The following is a 25,428-nucleotide window of genomic DNA, read 5'->3' on the forward strand; positions in this document are numbered from 1 at the left end:
TCTGGGCAACCCATGCCAGTGCCTCACTATCCTCACAATGAAGAATTTTTTCCTGATATCTAATACAAACCTGCCCTCTGTCCATTTAAAAACATTCCCCCTCAACTTATTAATTTTCTTGTGTTTAAATCAAATATTGTTAAACATTCCTTAAACTAGTTCTGTCAGTTAGTCAAACAATGTGGTACAGAAGAACCAAAAAAACAACTAATTGCTGACGTTAATGAGTTCAAGTAAATTGAACTGACACTTTCCTGCCTGCTTACACTAGCCATGAATTTTGCCTGTAAAATGTCTCATGATCAATCAGTGGTATAATACTTGTAATTCTGAATGCACAGAATAGGGTGGGGCTCTTCAGTGATAGAATCACCTCATCAATTCTCCTCCTGAAGCAAGATGAACACACTGACCAATACATCACTTTTGCTTTCCATATGATTCTGCCAACAGGAAGTCTTGTTAATAGTTATGGATGCCAGTGTCAATAGGAACAAAAAAAAGTGTATTTGGTGAAACAGAGGTTAGAAATATTTTCATTTCTCTTTTTTGTTTGCCAGCTGCTTATAGCAATGGATATCACAATTTACATCACTGATGCATACTTGGATGAGCTGGACCACAAGATAGGATGCTGTTGACCTGATCGTTTCTGCAACCAAGATAGGTCACACATAACTCTGCAACATTAGTAACATCCAGATTCCTGTTTCCCACAATGGAGTCCTCATTACTGCCTAAGGACAGCGTTTAACACTATGTATTTACCCATCATGACAACAATCTGGGGAGAAGGTAACAAATTAAAAATGAAAACACTGAGGAAACCATCTCCTCTTTGATTAGAGTGCCACAGCTACTGCCCCGAACCATATCCTCCTAAAGGAGGGAGACATTGGCCTTGGTAATTAGCCAGACATCAAAACCTTCCTAGGGAACTCCTCCTCCTGAGAGGCACATGAAGATCAGGACAGGCTGTCTAAACACAGCGAGCCTCCTCTCCCTTGCTGGGTTATTTTCCTTCTCTGTAGGGGAGCTCCAGCCAGGGGAAACTCCAGCTTTAACAGAAGGTGGCTTGGTTTCCTCCCTGTTTTTATAGCAAGAACAAGCTACAAAGGCACCCTTTCGATAATATCTATTTCTTCAAAGTCAAGTTCTCCACGGTACTGAAACATTTGAAACTTCAGTTCTGCTTTCACTGCAGTTTTATTCAGCTACTGTATTTCTAACACAGCTGGAACACCAGTACCCCAATCTGAAGTGTACTGATGTCAAACAGCAAAAGACACCTCATGACTCCATATGCTCTGCTCATTCCGAGGAAATGTCTAGAGCCTCACTCACTCATGGAATACTGTTTTATGTTCAACAGGTCAGAGATGCAACATCAGCAGGGACCAGAGACCCAGTCTGGGCTTTCCACCTCTAGGACAGACAGGGACCCAAAGGAATAAAGGTCTCATCTGCTGGGACCTGGGCTCCAAACAGCTGAACTCCTGCTCACTGCAGTTCAGATGCCATGCCTTATAGGTACTTATAGGGAAATTGTATCAGCATTAAAAACATCAAAATTGGATTATACTTGGACACATGCTGGCAAAGTATTTGCAATGGATTCAGAATAGCTGGAGATTGGCCACATCCACATAATATTCCTAAAGTTGGATAAAATTTAACAGCAGTAAATTAGGAAACTTTGCCAACTCCAAAGCACTACCTCAAACTTGGGCCAAAATGATGCACTGGCACTCAAATGCTCTAGAAAGATTTTTCCCTTCTGCCAAAAACTGTTGATCAGATAAGAAGATCCGGGCTGTGGACCACAGGGATAGGGATGCTGTTTCTGGAGGAGGCTGGGCTTTGGAAAAGGGCCTTTTTGGCAAAAACTAAGGAAGTTGCAAACAAAAACCTAAAATATTTGCAGAGTTCTGTCTAGAGGGCAGAGGAGTGGGGCTGCTGGGGCATCTGTAAGTCCCAGTGAAGAGCACTGGGGACCATGGATACTCTCCCCAACCACCACTCCATGTTTCTCAATGATGAGGAAAATGGAAAACTGAATTGTTACGGTGCATAGAGACATTCCTTCCAGAGAGGTATTTAGAGCACAATCAGAAGTGGGGGAGAGTGTAGAAGACAGAAGGAACAAAAAAGTATTAAAAGGGTGAGACAAGCTGTTGGCACCTCTGTCTTTTGCCACATCTCAGTCCTAGTGCCTATTGAGCTAACCTGTGAAATCCGTATTTATTTTGCAGACCTGTGAGGCTGCTCACGCCTGGCAGTGCTGCCCCCAGGCACTTACACACTGCCCTGCCTGGCCCCCTGGAACCCCACAAACACACGAGACCATATGCAACCACCCCGGAGAAGCAGCACAGCCTCAGAGAGCCATTCTCTCTTCTTCGGGATTGTTCAGTGCGATATTTAAAAGATTCTCCCCATCTCTTAGAAGTGAAGCGGGGGGAGGATCTGTCTGATTGTATCTGTGACCCTGGCAACTCTTCACAAGCGGAGACAGCTGAGTCACTAATATTTAGAAAAATAACATAATTGACTGTATTCAGGCCTGTGGAGGACCCCTGCTGGGTATTCACAGTTAAACATTAGCAACTCGGTCATTCCTGGCAGCCTTTGTGAAGGGTTGCCAGGGCTGTAGATTCAATTAGATGACCTCCAACAAACTGATTTCCACTGCAAATATCTTTAAAAAAATATATTAAATCCCCAATAAATACAGTGAAATTGGAGGAGACAGCCCTTCCTACCTCATTGAATGTCCCAAATCACCCCACAGCCCCAGCTAGATGCCTGCCTGGATGTTCTGCATGCCCGGGCTCTATTATCACTGCTGCCTAATGTGATTTAGCCCTGTCTGTGGACTGCACTCTTTAAATCTGAGAATGTGACAGTGTCGCGGTTGGATGCAGATTAGGATACAAAATGATATTGAAAAGGTAAAAACATTTGCATGTATCTTTCTTTTCCTTGTCACTGGGCAGGGGTGACAATTCTTTTACCACTACTTTTTATCTTCAGACAGCTTTTTTTCCATTACTAACCACTGAATCATTTTGATGTAAGAGGAACTAAGATGAATCACTAGATCCAGTGTTTTGTACTACCCATTGCAATACATTGTGCATTACACTGAGCTGAAATATTTGCTTTATTCCCAGTAATCTATACTAAAGGTGATTCATGTGCCACTAAGGCATCTGGGAATGAGATTTTTAAATTCTGGTTTATGCATAGAGTTTTATGATAAGCCCTACAATAAAACAACCTGTGTGGACACTGTTTGTTAACACTATCATAATAAAATCAGCTAACACCTAAATTACACTTTGTAATTGCTTCTCATAATGTCTGTCTCCTCAGACTACAGGATTTCATTTCAGTCAACATACTCTGCCCTGGTAAATTGGTTCTCAGCTCAACTTTTTTGTTTGCTGCTTTTCTATCCTAAATAATTCTGAACAACTACCAAATCCTCATCTTTTTTGTACACATAAATGTTTGAGGAAATATAAAGAAGCAGAGCAGTGCTGGATTCTCAATATGTCCCTCTAGAGAGAAGCTTAACAAAACAATGTTTTAAAATAATATATCCCATTGTTGGAGTTACAATGAGATATTAATTCAGCAGCAAAAAAATTGTAATAGGATAAGAGGTACTATGAAATGATTATCCAGAGAGCCACTAACTAGCATTTTGTCACATGGCATTGTAATTATTCTTTGTACATGGTGCTAAAGAATATACTAAGGGTATTTACAGAGAAGAAACTTTTCTTTACATATAGTGTAAATTGGTATATGGAACAGAGACACTGCATGGAGTTAAGTCTGATTTTTTTTCCCCTCAATGTTCCCTGCTGAGCAGTGCCACAATTAATCAAGCTTTCTAGGTTTTAGTTAATTGCTGGACCCCAATAAATTGGTTTGTACTGGCACTGGTCCAGGTCTGATAATTTCACAGCCTTGCAAACTGCTGCATGTTCACACAAGAACCTTGAAAGCAGGGAGCTGGGATAAAAAAAGAATAAAAGAAACTCTTGTTCTGTGACGTTCCATTAATACTTAAAAAGCCAGCCCACAAGCAACAGTGTCTTCACTGTTTGTTTTACTCCATGTGTTTTATACTGATGCTTTTAATGATGAAATGAAATCCCCCCTTTCCTCATTTTAAACTTTTTTCTGTAGATAGTTATTCACAAAGAGCCATTTCTAATTTCACCAGTGTCCTCTTGGACGTTTCCACTGTTCCCATCCTCTGTTGAAAATTCATTGTGACTTTTTGACACACCTCGGCTATTTCTACCCCCTCTCTCTACAGTTTTGTTCATGTAAAAGGATCACCATCTTCTGGTGAAGAAAAGTTCAAGACTGGCTTTATGAACTAAACAAGAGAGATGAGTGGTCCCCCAGTCTGGTCTAACTCAGTGCTGGTGAGTGCCCTCTCAGTCAGTCAGATGCTGCAAGGCAGAGGACAGCGGGGCTTTTCCTAAGCCTGCAGCCAGAACCAAGCAGGCTGGAGTCACAGTTTAGTGTTAGTCAATGCATTTGGGTCTGTTGTGAGTAAGCACACAATATTGTCACCAGTGGCAAAGACAGCTCCACAGCTATTAGTTAATTTTACAACTGAGCTCAGTTACACGGAGGACTTTGCATCCTCGGCTGTCGCTGGTCGCAATGGGATTTGCGAGTGCTCAGCCCCTGGCAGGCTCTGGCTCCATGCTGGCACATATTTGACTTTGTTCTCCCTAGAGAAGGCTCATTTGGCAAGTTCAGTTTTACTAATGGGTTTCAAAAGCACTCTCACACCAGCAAGTTTCTAAGCAAAAGAATTACATAATACCCGAGGTGTTCGGTAACCTCGCTGTTATTGTCTTTGGCTTACCAAGGCGAGATTAGCAGCACTAATCACGGTTTATAAAAGTATATTTGAATTGCAATTGGAGCCTCATTCAGCCTGCCTTGACTCCTTCTGTCATGCCTTGGGAGACAGGACTGACTGGGTTTATCTGGTGGATCTCAGCTGCAGAGAAATGCCTCAGCAAGTGGATCTTTCTCATGGTATGATCAGTCTGTAAGATTTGTTCCTGCTTTTCTCATGCATGGTTATACCCTCAGTAAGTGCAAAACTCCAGCAAATTTCTACCAGGTGTGATTCTAGTCAACAATTGCAATGGCAAAAAAGAATGTCTGTTGTTTTTATGTGGACTATACCATCTTCTGCTGCTTTCAAGAATGTGTGGTAGTGAAAAAACAATGAAGGTGAAGCTGCTCCCAGAAATCAGAAATAATCACTTATACAGATTCTTTGATGCTGCTTTTCACTTGCTGAAAATAGTCACTGAGATGTTGTTGCATGCTACCTGGATTTACACTTTGGTGGAAGCATTAATTGTAAGTAGTGCAGGCTTCCTGCCCACAAAATGCTGTTCAGGCAGGAATTATAGATGAGAGTTTGGACTGAAGATTTGGACTTCCTGTCTCGAGAAAAAAAATGGCCCTTTTGGTTTTTTGAATCAACTAGGAATTTAGAGCTTTATTCTCAACTATTTTATTGATGTTGTGCCTCCAACACTCATTACATTCAATACAAGATTAAATAACACAAAAGGAATTCATTACTACTATGAATGCTAGAAAAAGACAAAAAGCCAAATCTGGCACAGCTACATAATCTTTTTTATAATAGGTAAATTAGATTAACACAGAGAATAGGTTAGAAATCACTGGTTTCTGTCAAAGATTACAATGTACTGTACCTCTGACAGTAAGATGTACCTGTTTGAGAGTTTCTGAATTGGACATTCAACTCTCTGGGCAAGAAGGTACAAGAAAAGAGATGACAGAGAGGAAAACTTTCTGTGAATGTAATAAAAATCAGCCCTTTCACAATTTCAATGTAGTTTGTGTAGATTCCTTGGGCTCTTTTGAAAATTTGAGTAGCATTTGCTTCTACATATCTTGGTGATGACACTTCACTACTATTGCACTCTCAGTAAAGCACTGAGTACTAGTGTTTTGATACACAACAGGGAAGCTCATGCAGCTCATGAATATACCAAAAAAATGTATATTCCTACAAATTGCCTTGGAATCTTTCACATTACAGATATGAAAGAGAATGATAGAATCATAATTACAGCTGCATGCACTCTGTGGTGGTAATAGGTATCTTATTAATATCTGGAATTGTTTAGATTAGATTAGATTAGATTAGATTAGATTAGAAAAGAAACACCTGCAGATAAGCACTTCGAAATCAATGCAAAATTCAGGAGGGCTTCACTTCTGAGTACATATATCTATTCCATACCAACACACTGAGTGCATATATCTATTCCATACCAACACACTGGGATTCTTGACACCCCACCCAGCAAAGCATCATTTGCTCTATGATGGAGTGGAAAATTGTGTGGTTCCCTTCTCCCGCATTTTCATGTTTGCTGCTGGCAGCTCTTGTGACTCTCTTCTTACCTGGGTATTTGGAAGGGGAATTTAGAGACCTGTCTTTTATTTGCATTTTTTCACAGAACAATGAAAGATTTTCAGCTAATCTTCAGTCCCAGCTGAATATATCCACATCAAAGTAATGAGGAATTGGGCTGCAATTTGACATTTTATGTAATGCTGTTGTTGTTTAGCAAACTGAATTGAAATCTCAGGTTCACTTCATCCATCTGTCTCACTGGTAAATAAATTAATTAATTTCTAGTGCTAGAGGACTGACAACCCACTGCAGATGAAGTCAGTGCTAAGAATGAACAGGAGGGTGGAGAATGCTCATGACCATCCTATGCCATAATCACAAAATTATGCACATCTGAAGCCCTCTTTGTTGAACAGTATATGTGAAGTCTGCTTGGGGAACATCCAGATTGTATTCCCTGTATAACAGTTGGGAGGGTTGATCCAAACCACAAAAACTAATTTAGAATTTTTTTTAAAATCCTGGGAATAATTTTTAGCATCTTAAGATTCATTTTCCAAAGAGCTTCACTGAATTTATAGGACTGCAAAAACCAAAGGAATTCATTACATTAAGAACTTCCTTTCATACTTTTTTAGAGTGAAAATTTGACCATATATAAACAGAACAAAAAAAAAAGGACAGGGAAGTAAATGGAAGTTGTGTCATGTGTCTAACATCTCTCAGAGCTCAATGGCTGTTCCAATTAAGAAAATTCCACATGGTGTGTAAACATGTTAGCATTGGCATGAATCTTTTATCCTGTTTTTTCCCCCTCACACAAACTGAGAAATAATAGCAGGATACCTACATGCTGCTCAGTCACTGTGAGGCACAGCACAGGGACACGGACTTCCACTGTCAGTGTCCCATTATTAGCTGCTTAACTTCCATTATCTGTAATGAGAATTACATGGCTAAATCTCTGAGCTTTTAAAAATTTAGGGCATCCTTGAATCTCTAATGCTCACTATGAGGAGCAATTCTTTCCTGCCTGGACAACTAGGATGCAGAGCATATTCAGGCAGTGAGTTCTGGGCAGCACGAAGGGTAACAAGTACATATCAGATGCCTTCCAGAGCTCCCTGCCTCACATGTGTGCAGCAGCCCTGAACTTCACACGTTGCAGTAACAGCCCACTGCTGAGCAAGAGCATGGGGCAAGGTGTCTGTAAGTCCCATCAGTGCTGTGGTCTAAGGGGAATAAGACAGACCCCCTAACATGGGGCTGTATTAGTTGTGAGACAGGACAAAGCATAACGGGCTGTGGTGAGACACAAAGAGTAGTGGCTTGTACTTGTGCTTACTCCTGGGTGAGGCTTGGGCAGAGCTGGGAAAAGAGGAACAGCTTGGGTACGGGTGCACCACTAGAAGGATCCATGGGCACTGGCAAACCCTTCCAGCTCAGCAAGGATCAGTCATTGAGAGGCCACCTGTGAACATTCCATTCAGGCACAATGTCCAGCATGTGCCACATTATGCTTTGGCCTAACAACCGTAACCCTGGCTGTGACACTACGCCATGGGAAGATGAATGACGAGACACAGAGGCAGCCTTTGTACGTGACCAAGAAAGGGGCAGATCCTGACAATGTTAAACTGCGTCATCACTCAAAAGCCCTCAGGGACATCCCAGCAACCAATGAACAGCACAGCTTGAGCAGCAGGATCAGGACTAGGAGTCAGACTAGGGCAGCTTTTGCCTTTGGAAGTCTGGGTTTCCCCCAAGTTGCCCATTCATTGAGTCCCAAGCCTTCACTTCAGAGAAAGGCTCTTTCAACCAATTTTCTACAGCCTAAATCTGACAAAGAGTGGGAAAAGGAATCTGTTTTGTATATCTCCGTGTTCAGAAAAGGTCTTACACCTGAATTAGTATCTCCAGAGACCATTAGACACCATCATCTTCTGAAATAGTCTTACAGAATGCAGTGGAAAGTGCTGGCATCTGTAGCAACTTTTCCAAAGCACTCTTCAGGCCAAATAAGGAATTTCTTTCCAAAGAATCTCTCTGCAAAAGAATTCAGGTCACACAGTCTATAGAAAATATTTCATTTCTCATTACTACTACACTGACTATGCATAAAGAGTACTGTAACAATTACTGCTGTCTTTACACAGAGAAGTGTCTCAGCACAGAGAAGGAAATCCATGGGATAACCACCGTCTAGAGGAAGCTTGACAGAGGTGGGTAGCTCTGTTGGGTGAGTTGTTCTGGAGGACGTCTACACAGTAAAACTGAGCTTTGCCCAGGCCCAAAGCTGCATCTACCAAAGTCATGTTGATGCTATAAACTCAGACTATCGAGACTGTCTACAAAGACCTGTGGATTCCTACTCACAAAGATTTGCTACAGCACCATTTCAGTCATAGATCTGAGTGTCTGTTATTCATGCACAATTTATCTCACAGGTTGGGCCTGCACAGTCTAACCCAGCACAACGCCTAAAGGAACATAACTACAGCCCCACTCCACGATTTAGAAGCATATGTGCACACACTTAATCCTTCTGTCCATGAATACACCTCTGCAGGACCAGAGCTTGCACAGCACAGGTTCTCTGCTTTCATGTGCAAATTACAGTCATATTTCTGATTACTTTCTCCATTTGCCCGTCCTTCTTTCATACAGTGGCTCTTCCAAAACTATCAGCCTGCAACAGTAGCCATCACATTCAGGAGTAAGCACTTTAAGTGAGGATTTTTCCATAGGAACATGGATTACTGCCAATGCACAGCAAGGAAAAGAGTAGCAGAGTGACACAGAAGTAGGCATGGAGCAGTGTTTTCAAAATGCTTAGCTCCAGTACTTTCTCTTTTCCTTATTTCATATTAAGGGTTATGAAGTTGCATTTGACTAACACACAGCCCTGGTTACTCATGAAGTAACACTACAAAACCCTTAGTAAGTTATCTATCCCTTTCTCATGCAGTATAAGATTTCACCATACACTGTACCTTCAGTATTTTGTCCAGCTAAGATACAATGGAAGAAATGAAAGTTCTACTCAATTTTCAACCTTCTGAAAATATCTCTCAAGTCTGAGAGGTGTATGACCTCCTAGCAGTGCTCTCCAAACACCCTGGTCCCAAACTAGGGGAAATAGGTTGTAATTTGTTTCTCCACATGATTTCTTTTCATACCTCACCCTTTTTCTCAGATCATTTATCAAGAGTTCACTGATCTCTTCTTATTAGTTACAGGGGCTACAAGAAGACAGAAAAAGAATGTTTGACCAAGCATATAATGAGTCATGGGTTTAATTTAGTTCCACCAGAATCTCAATGTGACCTTGAAACCTTCTAACACAATAAATCAGAGCAGAGGATATCAGCAGAAGGTGTCTGGCAGATCCCAGTGGATGCTAACTCCGGTCGGCTCTGCTCCGGAGGGCACCCCTCCTGGGACAATCCCATTAAAGAGCCGTCTCGGTGTGGAGTCCTCTCTCCAAGAAAGCCGCCCGTGGGGCTCTGTCACCCAGCCCGCAGCTCGTTTGAAGGCACCGGAGCGCGGTCCCGCCGCCCGGGTGCGGGTCCCGCTGCCCGCAGGTGGTTCCCGCAGGAGGAAGGGGAACGCGGAGGGCGGGCGGGCTCCGAGCCCCCTGTGCGGGGTCGTCCCTCTCGGAGCCCCCCGGGCGGAAGCGGCCCCTCCCCGCCGTGTCAGTCACGGGTCCGCGGGCCGGCGCGTGGCGCGGGCGCGGGCGCGCGGGGCCGGGGCGGGAGGCGGCCCCGCTCACCCCGCTCACCCCGCCTCCCCGCCACGCGCGCTCCCAGCGCCGCCAGGGGCTGCGGGGGCGACCCGCCGCCCGAGCACCTGCGGCCGCAGGGTCTCGCGTTGCGCTCCCCCCGGAGCAGGAGCGGTGGCAGGTGCCCCGGCCCGGGACTTTCGCGGAGCGCCCGCCCCGCAAGCTCGGGAGTAGCGGATCCCCCCCTCTCCGCTCCGTCCTCAAGGTCTGGGGTCGGGGGCTGGCGGCGCAGGACCGTCGTTCCCCCTGCTCGCCCCCTTCCGCCACCGAAGCAAGGAGAGACCCTAAAAGCCGCTGGAGAAGACGAATGGCAACGTGAAGCGGCAGCGGAGCCGCTGTCCGAGCCCCGCCGTCCCCGGCGGAGCGGAAGCGCGGACGCGCGGTGCCCAGCGCTGTTCGCGGCGGTCCCCGAGCGGAGCGGAGCGGCCTCCACCCTGCCCCAGGTTGTAGCTTGCCGTCCGAGGCCGCGGCCCCGGGAAGGCGCTCCCGCTGCGGAGCTGTGGCACAGGCAGCCCAGCGGGGCACCCGACGCCTCCCGGGGCTTCCCGGGGCACCGCGGGCACCTGGCCGGGCCCGGGGCAGGGGCAGCCCCGGCCCGAGCTCCCCTCCCGGCCCGGCGGGCTGAGGGGCGCTCCCGGGCAGGCGCCCAGGGGCGGCTGTGTCTGTCAAGCAGCGGGAGCCGGGGGCTCCGGCCGCGCTCGGTTGCGAACCCGCCGCTTCACAGACAACCCGCCAGCCACCCCGACCGGCAGCGCCGGGGCTCGCAGGAGAAAGCCTCGGGGAAGCGGAGGAGGAGGGTTCGCGCTACCGGCTGAATGCAGGGGGGAGCGCGGCCGTCGGGGCAGGACCGCTGTCCCCGCCGCTCCATCGCCGCAACCCCGCGCCTCGCAGTCTCTGCCAGCTACCCTCGGCACTGCCTTTTCTGGCTTTTTTCGGGTTTTTTTTTCTCATTAATCATAAAACGTGGCGGGACCGGACACTGCTTCTTGAAGTTACCCTCTTTGGAGGGCGAGGCGTTAAAAAGAGCCCCATCCGCCTTATTTCACTAAGTAATTTATGTAAGAAGGGGATCACTTTCATTGTTTCTACTATGCAGAAAACACACCAATAATTAACAGGTTAATCCTAACTGAGATTATTTAAATACAGGAATATTTTTAGGACATTGCCCTTTGGGGAAATAAAGGGAGTGTGCTAATAGTGAAAAGTATGTGTTTATATTTGGAGTAACAACAATACAGAAATTAAAGAGAATTAAGAAAGACATCAAAAGTCTCCATCCCCTTTCTGTTATTAACTCCTCCATCTCACATTACCGTGCAGCATTTCTGAGCGTAAGCAGTCCAAGTTTTAAAATGTTCTTCCTTTTGAAGACCTGACATTTAAAATGGATGGATTTCTGAGCCTTTCTATTCCAACTAACCAACCTAGCTAACAGGTAAAGTGCTGCACAAAGAATAATTGTGTGCCATTGATAATTATTGTTTGCTTAAGCAACCCCCAAGAAGGCCGAAATATTTAAACATTCAGATTTCTGCTAGTCTCAGTGATGTGCTACTGTTGTTCTCAATGTACACATGATGTCCTGGGACTAAATTATGAGGTTTTAATTTTAAACAGGTTTTTAAAAGGATGTTTGGCTTCAGAATGTCCTATGTGATTTGAATATGTTGAAAAGAAAAAAAATGACTTAAACCTTTCTTCTGAAATTGAAATATTATTCTCAGCTTCCAAAGTCGAAATGGAAAGTTATGTTTTGTTACTGCACAGGGAGTGTGCTTTAAAAAAAGTGCTTTTGTGTTGGTTTGTTTTTTAATATCTTTTCAGATGCAATTTGCATTATTTTGAATGAGATTTCTGAGTACAGACAGAGTAGTTGCACAGGCTTGATTAGTTAAGGAAGATGTCCATTTTGGTCGTGTTTGGGGAACATAGACAAAAGGCAATAAAACTACTGATAAAATCAGATCACTCACCTTTTATTACAGTATCCTAGTTCTCAACAGTCATAATAGAAAGATTTTAATTTTAAGGGCTCATTAACTGTTCAGTGAGTTTCTCTAAGTTATCCACAACTTAGTCTTGACTATACATATATAAATTATTATTTCTGCCTTGATTACCTGTGACCTGAAACATATTCCTGTGCAGTTCTGTTATTTACATGAAATCTGAAGAGGTCCAATCAGTTTACAAAACACATTGTTTATCTTTCCAGTAGTGACTCTTTTTGGTTTTTTGAAACTTTTGTAAAACTAATAATGAATCCATATCAAGGCTCTTAAAATCAACCCCAGCTCTTTCCAACATTGTAAGTTATGGACAAGTGCACTCTGGGAAGATAATGCTTTTGTAATGAATTCTGATAAATAGCAAAGCACCAAAATAGTTCTCAGTTTAGAATTTTAGGTTTGCTATCAAAAACAAATTCTACTTTAGTTAATTAGTTTCTTTAAAATAATTCACCTTTTAAAAACCAGAAAAAAAAGATAAACAGAATGGCACTTGCAGCAAGTACAATACCACATCTGCACCACACAGAGAAGAATATATTAAGCTTTGCTCCATATGCAAGATTTTGACATTAAAGATCTGCAGGAATGAAGATGACTTGTCATTCCCCCATTCTACTCTCAGCTATCAAGGCAACGGAAGGGTTAAGTCTAGAAAAATTAATTATACACAGTCACAGAACAATAGTGGTTGGGAGAGGGGCGAAGGGGCGAGTTGAATAGTGGTGGAAGCCTATTAGATGTGGTGAGGAAAACTCCCAGTGACTGAAGCGTGGCCAGGGGCTCACCCTGAGCAGGGATTCCCATAGTGCAGGGCTGGGACTCCAGGGACACCCAAAGTTAATTTTACGAAGAAGCAAACATGTCACAACTGAGACCTGTATGTCCTGAGACACACTCAAAAGACATGCTCTACAAGAGCATCTTCCAAACTAGTTTCTTGGGGAAGAGAACTTTTAAGAATTTAGGTTGCTTACTTGCCAGATTTCTCTGCTTTGGAATAAAATAAGGACTTTTTTAGAAGAAATACCAGTTTTCAGCTTTCATGAATGGGAATATGTCCCCTTTTAAAAATGAAATGATCTGAAGGCAAAGCTGTTTCCATGAAGGGAAGATCCATGATACAGACAGATTTTATTGTTCTGACAGTTTAGGATTTCTGTGTGCTGGATGAAATCACTAAGTATCTTACAAGATTTTATTTTAATTAATTTAATCTTTTCTTCACAACAGCTCAACATTCTCTACTTGGAGGCTCTTTCTTTTCCTTTTGCTGATAAAGATGAGAAAAAAGTGGATATTGGAGGATTTTCATTTTATCTTTTTTGGCGTGCTCTGTCTCCTTTTCATAGATGGAGGTAAACTAGAACAAGTAAAACGTAAGTAGACTTCAAACAAAGTTGTCATATTCACCTAAATTGGACATTTTCCTTCTATTTTCAGATGTCATTCAGAAAAGAATGTCCTGTACCTTCTAACTTTCTTCCTCCTTCTAATCCTGCATTTAGTAGAATCAGGTCACACCCACATTTGGGGCAGTTTCCTAAAGCTGTACAGGTTACACTGCATGATAAAGAATATAAAACATCAATTGGAGAATCTGTTTTATTTCAAATATCCTGAGTCAAGAGTGTGCTTAATTCCATTTTAGTAACCTCTGTAAACATCTGACAGATTATCTGGAATCTGTCCCATGTGTAAGACTGTAGTGCTCAAGTTTTCAGCTAGTGTAAAGCTCGGCCAAGACTGTTCTGTTGTAATGTAAAAACAACCTCATATGAACTGGATTAAGTACATCCTTTGAGAAAATTAAGAGTCTAAGCACTGTCAAAAACTTGATGAGAAGAATTGAAAAGAATACAAACAAAACAAAGGGAGTATTTCTACAAAGCCTGTTATCCGCGGGAGATGTTAACACATTTCAGAAATCATGGCAAGGAGGAATAACTACCCAAATAAGTCTAGGAGTTATTGACTGCTCCTGTTAATAGCTTTCTGGAATGCTCTTCCAACCTGCACAGGTTGTTTTTTGGCCTTCTTCTTACAAAGGACATTGTTTGCCCTTGAGAAGTAATTAAAATTTTTAGCCTCAGTCTCAGCAGCTTCTGCTTCCAAGGAAGTAGATTTGAAGAAAAAAAAAAAAAAAAAGGAAAAAGGAGAGTGAGTTGCAGAAAGGCCCCCTGCCCTGCTGAACTCACTCACAGGGAAACTGTGTGCAGGTATCACGGTTCAAAAAAAACAGAGTCAGAAATTATCAAACTCCACTTCGGCTGTCTGCTTTTTCATATCCTGCATTTCATTTGTCATGCTTCTGTGTGAAGGGAAAGCAGATCACTTCACAGTTTCTAACAGTTCCTAGCTCTTGCTACCTTCTTCTAGCCCAGTAAATATGAATAATGTCCCTTGCTTGGATTATCACGTGGAAGACAAGTATTTTGTTAGATACCCTGAGGTATCATCTATACTGAGATTAATGAAATAAACTGAATTTGAATCATGGAATCATAGGATTGGGATATCCTTAAGACAACAGGAAGGAATTCTCACATGGAAACACATGAGAAACACCCTTTTATTGAAGAGATTTGAGTTTTCAATGTGAAACCATAATGTGACAGGGAGAGACAGGACAGTAATGTCTGACAGATATATGGGTACCTGCAAAACTGCACCTGCGAGATTAAAAGTGCTTAATGAAAAGAAAGATCTTAAAATATTTTGAAAGTTGATGCATAAATTATTTCACAAAAATGAGTACAAATTGTTCTGAAATACTAGCACAAACTTATTACATTGTTAAAATATGGAGTTACTGAACATGCAGTGTAAGCACAGTGCATTTAGCTTCCCTTTGCTTACCTTCCCTTGTTCAAGATCTCTCTGTGGTACAAAGTGGGATATCCCAGAGTTGGGCCAATTGCTTTGGGTTTGCCCTGAAAAGGTTTGGTTTACTATAAGTCTGTCTGAGTGATCAGGCACTTTAATTTTCTTACATAAACAGGATCTTAGCCTGAGTTTTTGCAGGTGGAAGGATAAACTCACCTGTATGAAAGCCATTTTATCAGCTGTTTCAGGAGTTGAAATTTTGGAAAGATAGGAGAACACATCATTTACTTTGGTTTGGGAGGTTAGAAAAAAACAGCACATGAAACTAAGGATGTTTCCATTGTGTGATTCTCCAGGGAAAGAACAAATAGTTTAGAAAACTCTGCATGCCCAAATACACTTTGTATGAACAGAATGGAAACATTCATTCATAGCTCTTTCAACTCTTTTTTACAGATTCAGATACATACTGTGTGTTTCAAGATAAGAAGTATCGTGTAGGAGAAAGATGGCATCCTTATCTAGAACCCTATGGCCTTGTTTACTGCGTTAATTGTCTTTGCTCAGAGGTAGGACTGCTGACTTATTGATCTTACAACTTATTCTACTTGCTTCACTGACTAGAATCCTTTTTGTTGCAGCTACAATTTGACAAAGCCCAAACCTGTTTTCATTAGTGGGTCCTGATCATGCTACAGGAAATAGAGGCAGGTGATTCTAGCAAAGGGAAAAAATTAACAGAGAAGGCCAATGCTGGCAAAAAATACTTGCATGGCATAAACAAAACAGCTCCTTAACTAGCCAGAAGCCTTGTCAATGCTGAGCATTACATATTGACTCATCAGGCCCCACTACCAACATACAATCCTTGCAGTTCCATCAATATGGATGATTATGCTGAACCTGAATTTGGTGGTGCTTTGATCTGTGTACAGTGCCAACATCTTCAGGAGCATTTCTGCCTTAAAGTGTTGAAGGATCAGGCTTGGATATCACTGTTAGTAAAGGTCAGTGAAAGAAGAATGAGATGATGAACCATGAGAAAAGGGTATGGGGAGCACAGAGAATTGGATAAAATGTGAAAGGACAGCTCCTTGACTCCCATCAGTAGATGGCTGATGCAAAAACACAGCAGTCAGAGGTCCCCATAGTATGTAATATACAGCTGGTGGAGAGAGGCAGGAAAATGAGAGCAGAATATGTCCCTTGGAGTACTTTAAAATAAACAATAAGGGATCTTAGTCACTAACACATGAGACACTCCAGATGCTGAGTTTTGTCTGCTGTATTTAATGCAAAATAAAATATTCCTGGCTATTTTCCCTCCCTGCAACTGTAAAATATTGGGCCCCTGTGCAGCACTTGCTCTGAGGGAATCTGCTACTACAATTTAGTGCAGAGATGCACAAACAGTAGTCCCACGAGCTTGGCTGCAGCTCAGATCTATGCAGCAGAATGCAGCTGTAAGAGCAAAAAAAAAAAAAAAGAGCAGGAAGATAAGGAAAAGTCCTTATTTAGAGCAAAAAAGGAGTTTCCATTCATCTTTTGCTGATGTATATGCAAAGTTGAAAACTCTCTCAAGAGTCTGCATGGAGTAAAATGCTCATTAAATTGCTGTAAGGATATGTCTTGAGTGGGGATTAAATTAACTGGAAACCCTAGAGATCTGGATACAAATCATTGCTTGGTGATTTTTAGGAAGATGCCAGACAGTCTGGAGGGATGGGAAAGTGCATGGTGTGCTCCTCTAGAGAACAGCACTGCTGGGACCCAGACATACCCACACACCCCCACGCACCGTGAGGCTCCAGCAAATGGAGTCTGTTTTATTTCTTTCCTTCGCACTTGGGCACAGAAAACAAAGTGACAGTTCAGGGCAGAAGGTTTAGTAAAGATGGAAACTGCTGATGGTAGTCCCCAGTACATACAACTCAGGAGTGAACTCGACTCTACTCCCTTGTTTGCTGTGTTTTACCTTTGGTGTACTGTGAGGATGCAAAAAGTGACCTGGTGTTATTTCAGCAGTGAAGATGCTGAGGGATCTCTGGGATGTGACTCTTGTTGTCTGGAAGGAAGACTCCAAATAACAACTGCAGCATGCAGCCACTCATTTGAGCTTTGTCCTGGCCAAGAACATGCCCTCAGAACATTGACCTATAGTAAAAGTTCCTGATTCCTTCAGGGACCCTTAACAATTTATAATTTTAACAAAGTAAAGGCATTAGAAAACATGCCATGACATAGCACAAGCACAGACCGTAAACCATAAACCAGCATAAAAAATTAAAGTGTGCCACAGAGAGCAAATAAGAGACACTTAAATGTAACCCACCTATGATTCCCTCAGTAAGGCAAAGGGTATGTACAGAGGCTGAAGCAGCAACTGATTCCCTCACACTGCAGAGGAAAGCAAAAAAATCCCCAGGGATCTTCATCATCACTGTGATCAAAATGTCTTTGCTGGCCTCAAACCTCATGATCCAGATGATCTCTGCACAAAACAAGTCATATCAGCCAGGCAACAGACAGAGATTTCTGCTCCATGCTCCGTCTCTAAACAACAGTCTGTCTGTCCATCCCCCAGCACACACAATTATGTTTAAGAAAAAAACGAAACAAATTAACTAACTAAACAGAGACCAAATTATTCAGCCTGGAATTAAAAAAAAAAAAAACTTTCCTGTTTTTGTGTGTATGTAGTATTGTATTTTTACAAGTTTAGAATTTACATACTTAAGCCAGAGTAAAACTAAACATAATTCAGTGTTCTCACCCTGTTCCCCCTTTCTTTTACAACCCCTCCTCCCACCCCCAGTTCACAGGGGAGCCTGTTGACTGTTACTGTCAAGTAAATTTGAGCACTCACAATTTGTTAGATCATTATTTTACTCTCTAAAATACAGCAACTTTTTGCTTGTGTTCATAGTCAGATCTGCAGACTTGAGGAGCTAAGCCAACTGCTCTCCACACTCAGCACTGATAGCCTAGCTCGGGAAGAGGTGCATTGGCACTCTTTGGTACCTGATGCAGAAATGCTGATCATGGCCCTGGCTCACAAGGACCAACAGGCACTTGAGCCCTGCTCTGGTCAGTAGGGCTTGGCCTCCCAAACACCACTGTGAATCCAAGTGTAAGATCAGTCTCACTAAGCACCAGATCAGTTAAAACAGTTCTGTCCTGCTGCCCACAGTGGAGTCCTGCTGGCAGACCAGAGCAGCAAAGTTGGCCTGCAGAATTTTGTCACAGCTGATCATGCACAGAAAGTAAACATTCACCTCAGGAGATTCCGCAGGACGTAAAATGAAAAAGGGAGTGAGGTCATGGAACAGGACAAGTCAGCAGCATGGAGCCAGGTCAGCAGGCAGTGCCAGCCTTTCTTCCACAGCAGTGCTTTACAGGCTCTCCAGTGAGAGTCTGCTGGGCAAGGAGCTGTGTGGACCAGGGATAGTCCCTATCCTGCGAAGGTCCTACAGCCCCAAATTTACTCCTCCTCAACAAAATCAGTATATTTAATTTCAGTCATCATTGGAAACAGATGGTGATACCATTTTTAGTGTCTCTTTCCAAAGCAGATGCACAAATGTAGCTCGTGGCTAGCAATGATCTAACAGTATGATTCCAGCCTGTGGTCTGCAGATATTTAGGAGTCAATGAATTATTTTGAAAGAGATGACTAGAAAGGCCTACACATCTGCTGTCTAAGGAAGTCTGCACCTCCCCTGGAAACATTTCAGTGTTCTAGAAGGCATATGAAAATGAAGTGGGTTTGGTCCTGACACCACCTAAAACTAGTCATAGCATAGTATCAGTGTTCATGCTGAAAGATCTTTCTTGCTATAAACATGAGCAACTCAGAGCTAAATTAGAAGGATGAATTATAGATGGGAAGTAGGAATTTGAAATGGATAGTCTTTTCTGGTGACACACACCGGAGAATGAAAATTCCCTGTGTTTTAATTATAAATCAAACTTAGATGTGGTCAAATAGAATATTATGTTAATGACATGAATAATGAACCCTATTCCCAAGACTTACTCATGTTTCTTAGAAAAATGGCTACTTACCAACTGGTGTTTTTGTCTACTGGGAAACCCATAAAATGAAAACAAAAGACTCTCCACAGTTTTCAGGAACAATTACAGACACTATTGTCTCTTGTGGTCTTGAACTAACCCTCAGTAGGGGATATCTCAGAGACCTACCATTAATTATCTATGTCTTAGTTTTGGAAATGCAATTCCTAAGTGTAATCAGCTCAAAAGAAAAAGACAAATTGAGATTGTTGCAATCCATTTTTAGACACTTCCTCTGATTTTAAGGTTTGTATGGATTTCTGACCTTCAGCATAAATTCAAAGGCAGTAGAAGTAGTCTGGGCTTAGCTTGGCATGAGTGAAACCAGAATGTTGTAAAAAGTCTTTTTTTTTTAAATATCTGGACATAGAATAGAGAACATAGAAATTTGTTAGACATTTCATTAAAGTATTATGCATTATGTTCCACCTGCAGAATGGAAATGTACTGTGCAGCAGAATAAGATGCCCAAGTCTACACTGTCCTTCCCCTGTGCATGTACCACAGCTGTGCTGCCCACGATGCCCAGGTAATTCTATTAATGACAAACAAACAGTCCTTTCTGAAATAGTTATTTAATATGTTGAATAACAGCAAAATTAAATGTATGTGCTGGAAAACTTCTGTGAAGTAAACATCCTCCTATATCCATTAAGGTCATGAGAGGCTTGTCCTACATAAGTTATAGTATTTCCCATGGTGGTTTCTTCATAGGAAATCAGAAATATAGATTTGGGATGGGATCAGGTAAGCTACCATGTCCAGTTCCCTGCAATCCAGGCAGAAGATAGCAGAAGTTTCATTGACTGTGCACTCCCCACTTTTATCTCTAAACTCCATCACAATAAAACACCCTCCCACAAACTTCCTGAGTTTCTGCTTTTGGTGCTTTTCATAAGAGCAGGCTAAAATTTATGGTTATTTGCAATGGTTCTCTGTTAACAAGCGATTGAAAATAGCTGTGGCAAACATGCATTTGTATAGTATCACTGTACAACCAGTCTGGTAACATTTGCCTTTTACATCTCAAGTCCAGGCATAGCTTCATAATTAGTAGAGACTGTTGTAAATCATAGAAGCAGTGCTGTAGAAGTTTATGACTATATAAATCCAATTGGATATGTATAGTAAATTCTTCCAGACTGTACATTTATTATATGCTCATTATTAAGAGCCACTGTATGAAAGAGGCTAAGCAGAATCTTTCACGAGGCTGTTACAGCATTCCCGACATGGCCTAATGGCTGGTAGATTTGATTGGAGCTTTTCCCCTAAATGTCTGTCTTAGTGGCACCCCACATTTCCACTTATAAAAGAGTATTCATGCAGCATCACAGAAAGGGGTTTTATTTGACTTTCTTCAGAGAGTTTCATTGTCTGAGCAAAAGAGCTGTTCCCTGCCCAAAACCTGTGAGCTGAAGGCAGGAGGCAATGGCGGAGGGACGGGAGTGCACAAGAAGGGAGCTGTTCAGCTGGGATGGGAGTGTGTTCACTGCACTTACTGGCTAAAAAGGGCATCCACCCATCAATTTGGGGTAGGATTCATCTACCCTGGCAATTATATACACTCTCTCTCAGATATGTATATCAATATCTGATCTAGGCATCTAGAATCCCTTTTTAATCAGTGACAAGGAAGAACCATTTCAAGCATATAACTCGTCTGATGCCATGATGCCACTGTTGTGTCCTAGGATGAGATTGAGCCCATTCAACTCTAGATTCAACATTTTGGCATTGAGTTGATGATAGAGTCCTATCTATGATGGTCTAATACATTGGAAAGAAAGTTTGTAAGGCAGTATGCTTTCTTTGGCCAACTACTACTGTTAGTTAAAATGGTAAGATGCTGGGAACACAAACCCCTCTTCTGTTTCCAGATCAAAAGCAGGACTGGTGTGCCCAAAATCTGGCCTGTTTTTCCAGGTAATCTAGGCATTAGTTGGCAAGGGAATCATCTAGATACCCTTTATAGCTGTTGGAAACATGATGTCTGAGAGGGTGACATCCTGTTACCCAGAATGAGAAGACTTTTCCTGGAGATGTCTGTCACTCTCCACTGATTATTGAGGGAGCACAAGAAAATAGCTTATGCTAGATGCTTACTTTTTTGACAGCTTAAGATAAATCACAGAAGTCCTACTCAGTATGTAATTGGCATCTGTACTCAGGAACTTTTTCTTTTCATTTTTTAGTATCTTTGCAATAGAAACATAATTCTTCTAGATTGACTGTTTTTTCTTCAAGTGTTCTTTGGTAGTGAACTGTTTGGCTTTTCTTCTGTTCATAAGGTTGTAAATGCCATGATACATACCAAGATTTTAAAACATTCTACAATGGCCTAGTAAGGAAGAGTAAGGACCCCTGTAAACTCTCAAATCCATCTTATCAAATTAAGTTCTTGCTAATAATAGTCTTCAGCTGGAATTTTGTACTCTGTGTTTAAACTGATAAATACAGAAAATTATCAGAATGAGCCTTTCTTGAATTGTGACCCATTATCTTCTCTTAGCTGCCCCTACAGTCTATTGGCTACCTATGATGGGCCATTACATTGTTAACTGGGCACCATCTCATTAAAATGAGAGTCCCACTAAGGTCTATTTTTACTCTACATGAATCTGTAACTCAGATAGTTCTGCTCCAGTGTTAGGCAAGAGAGAACCAGGAATCTCCTGTGATGTCAGGGGTTATTTGCATTCTGCTTTCTGCAGTGTATCATATTTGGTGCTCCATCTTCAGTGGTAATGTTCATGCCTGATCTGAATAGGAATCTTCAGCATTCTTGCACATCTTGTGCCAGCTTTCCATTCCTGTGTGTCTGGCATACAATGTCTTCTGTGCAACATGCCATGATATGCAGGAAATTCACTTCTCTGGTTTCCCTGGTTATTTTCTAATAGGACATGTGAGAGCTCTGGCCATTGGCCATCAGTTGGAATCACCCTCATAAGTGCTCGTTATATTCTGTCACGTGATGTTTCCCCTCTGTTTCTCAGGCTGCATTTCAGAAGTGAGTAGTGAAGTCAGAGTGACCTTCTCTTCTCTTGCCTCTCTGCAGGCCTTGTAGAGTGTAACTGCCCAAATCACTGCCTCCTTATTTAATGAAGCAGAGGTAATGCCAGGAGGCAGCAACTTTTATTGGACACCAAACTTCTTAGCTACCTAAGTGGAGGAGCTGTTGAAGGGATTCCTTTGAGAAAAGTTGGCACTGCTCTCCCCCTGGAATTAATCTCTCCTGCATCCATAGTGACACTGGACTTGCTGACACAAAGAGATGCAGTGTTTGTATCCTGTCTCCCTGGCAGCAGACACTATGAATCTTAAGTAGTTGTCAGACATGTTATGAAGCATCTTCTACTTTCCCCAGAGGTTCGATCCTACCAGCTTCTACCACAGATTCACCACTAACTTTTTCCTTTTTTTTGAAACCTATTCTTTCTAGAATTGGCAAAATGCCTTGTGTCTTGTATAGATCTAGATATTCCTTCCTTTTGCAACTCTGCAAAGTATTTTACCATCTGAATTGCATTCTTATCATGACACATGTGTAACCAAAAATACTATGTTCACATTCACTGAGACTCTTTACACGGTGATGAGACCCAAAAGGACATCACAGGCTTCTGAGCTTGCACTCCTTCCTTCCACCTTTAGGATGCTCCAGGCATCATCAGAGGAGAGGTAATTTGTAGTCAGGGAGAGAATTCACCATCATTCTTAGGTCTGGATCAGCTCTTGATCTAGAGTGGACTTCAGACCTCCTGCCTTCTGTCATGAAAATAAACTTCATGTGCAAATTCTTCAAGCGTTTATCTGCGTCTGTCTTTTATGGCACTCCTACAGACAGTGCCTTTAAAACTGGAACATTTATTGTAGATTGTATAATTTCTACATACAACAATTCCAAATGAAAGCATTTAGAGTCTGGTCAAAGATAAAATTTTTGAGTACACTCTGGAATATGTAAATCTAAGATGGGAAAAGCTTACATCAGAAGCGAAGATTCACGACTGCAGGATTTAGAAAGGCTTTCTATATTCCACTTGCTGGTTTGATCTCTCAGCAGATAAGGCTACATGCTGATGTATGAACCAGTCCATCTGGCTCCAGTGTTTTTTAAGCCTGCTGCCCTGACTAAACACACTGGCTTCCAAGAACATTCATTATTAGTAACACATTAAAGTGTGAGCTTCTTTGGTACTATGATTTTTCTTTATCAAATTCAAACCACTTTTCTGATGGACTTTTGTTGTTCTTTAGATATTGAAATAACAACAAAATGCCAGGTGGTACCTGTATGCATAGCTGGTCTAAAGATCGATCAGATGAGGTATCTGACAATAGTGGTCTGAGAATATCACCTAAAAATAAGTGAGGCTATGTCTGCATAGTAGACTGCAGCATGACTCAGTAATACCTGAGTCTTTGAACTAGCTACTTTAGATCCTGGGAGCAGCCTAGTTAGGACAGTGCAGAACTCACTGCACTGCAAAACTCCCTTAAGAAGCAGGAAAAATGCGCCTGCCATGAGCTCAGTGTGACCTTTGCTCAGCAACTCCCAAAAACTGAGCTAGTCCAGGGGACACCCTGCACTCTGCAGGGTAGATGTGCTCAACGACTCAGCCTTGCAAGGTGCAGAGCATGCAAAGCACCTGCTGACCTGATACATGTCGTGTAAGCCAACACAGAAGCATGTGTGTGATGCAGTGCATCTTGCACTGAATTACAACCAAAATTCCAACCCTGGCAGCTGGAGTGCTCCAGTGGAGTGATTTTCCATTGCAGAATGCACATACAATAAACCATTTGGTGAAGAGGTTTTGGGTTCCACCCAGGTCACACACCAGAGCTCCCAGGCTCTCAGTGCTGGTCTTCTTACCCTTCAATTCACTAACATTTTTGGGATGGAGGAAGGCATATTGTGCCCAACTCTTCCATTCTTTATGCAGGTCTTTTTACTATCACTTATCCTTCTCATATCACCAAGTGAGAGAGTCCCAAAAATGGGTAGTTGTCAGATAGTTCAAATAAATTATTTATTTGGAAGTACATCTGATTTAGAAATACAATGATACCGACATTCCAGGGAGATGTCGAATTTTTTCCTATTGATGTGTGCTCAGATAATTCAGATTGTTTTGGGATTTGCCTTTGTCACCAGCTTCATAAGGAATGTTTGCTATCACAGCCAGATTGAGGTTATCGCTTGTTTCCATTCTGCTTTTCTGACCATAAAAACTCAAAAATCCATCTGTACATCAGCATCCAAAATACACTGAAAAATACATATCTTCCCAAGTGGATGACAGAACTTCCATTCTTTGGACTGACATGATAGGATAGGATAAGCTGCTCAGAATTTTTCCAAGATAACTTCCAAGACCTTCAAAGAGGATTCAGAGAGGATTCAAAATGCACCAAAGCTCCACTCAATTTGTTCCCTTGGCGGGAGAGTGATTGGTAGACTCACATAATAGTTCAACTTGAGAGCAGGAATTAAAGTAGAGCGACCTAGAAAGTGTTTTATGAGTCCTTCAGAGTTGCTGGGCAATTGCTGGGCAATTTTTTATGCCACTATAAAAGAAAACACAGGAAATTAAGCTGCAGAAAATATATTAAAATAATGTGAAGAGCTTGACTTTAGCCCTAGAAAGCTAAAAAACAACCAACAGCTTTTTGAATGTTTTAACTGAAACTCCATCTTTGCCTTGAATCTGTATGAAAGTTCATACTGTCTAGATAAGGTGCTACTAGTTCCTTCAAGCAATGAATTTCATACACCTTCTACCGTCTGACCATATTAAAGACTAGCTGTGGTGATTAACTCTGAATTACCTTGGAGTTTTTAGAGCTTAACCTGGTCCTTGAAGTTATTTTAATGCAAAGCATTTTGTGGCTTAATATTGTTGACACCTGCACCTCCAAGAGGCACATATGGATTTTGTTTAGAGCTTGTGTTTGCAGTTTTTGGATAGTGCACAACTTTTCCATCCACATTTACTGTCAGCCTCGGCCACTGCTTTTAAAACAACATCGTTGCACTGCTTTTGTGCACATCCTCTATGTTTTTTTAAATCACAGATTTCTAATAATTTGGATTCTGATGCATGACTGAAGGAAAAGGCTAAATGCAGACAGACTGATAGTTGATCCACTAGTCTACTATAGTCAATCAACAAATTTCTATTAATATCGACAGTCTTTGGACTAAGTCTCCTATGAAAACAGATGCAGTTACTGACTGTGATATAGTTACCTCTCTAGAAATTCTAAGTAATATGGTAGAAATA

General features: G+C 42.0%; 1 protein-coding gene across 2 annotated transcripts in view; it reads left to right on the plus strand.

The window, feature by feature from the left end:
* Positions 1-13,471: 13,471 nt before the first annotated feature.
* The window catches only part of CHRDL1 (chordin like 1), a 35,884-nt gene continuing 23,927 nt past the window's right edge, over positions 13,472-25,428 (plus strand). For both annotated transcript variants that reach the window (XM_018070686.2, XM_018070687.2), the window contains exons 1-3: positions 13,472-13,614; positions 15,518-15,630; positions 19,571-19,664. In XM_018070686.2, the coding sequence (XP_017926175.1) occupies positions 13,518-13,614; positions 15,518-15,630; positions 19,571-19,664 (304 nt within the window). In that variant the 5' untranslated portion in view covers positions 13,472-13,517. The remainder of the gene's footprint in view (positions 13,615-15,517; positions 15,631-19,570; positions 19,665-25,428) is intronic.

The sequence above is a fragment of the Manacus vitellinus genome, unplaced genomic scaffold (genome assembly GCF_001715985.3).
Source record: "Manacus vitellinus isolate BGI_N305 unplaced genomic scaffold, ASM171598v3 scaffold_19_pilon, whole genome shotgun sequence".
Taxonomy (NCBI): domain Eukaryota; kingdom Metazoa; phylum Chordata; class Aves; order Passeriformes; family Pipridae; genus Manacus; species Manacus vitellinus.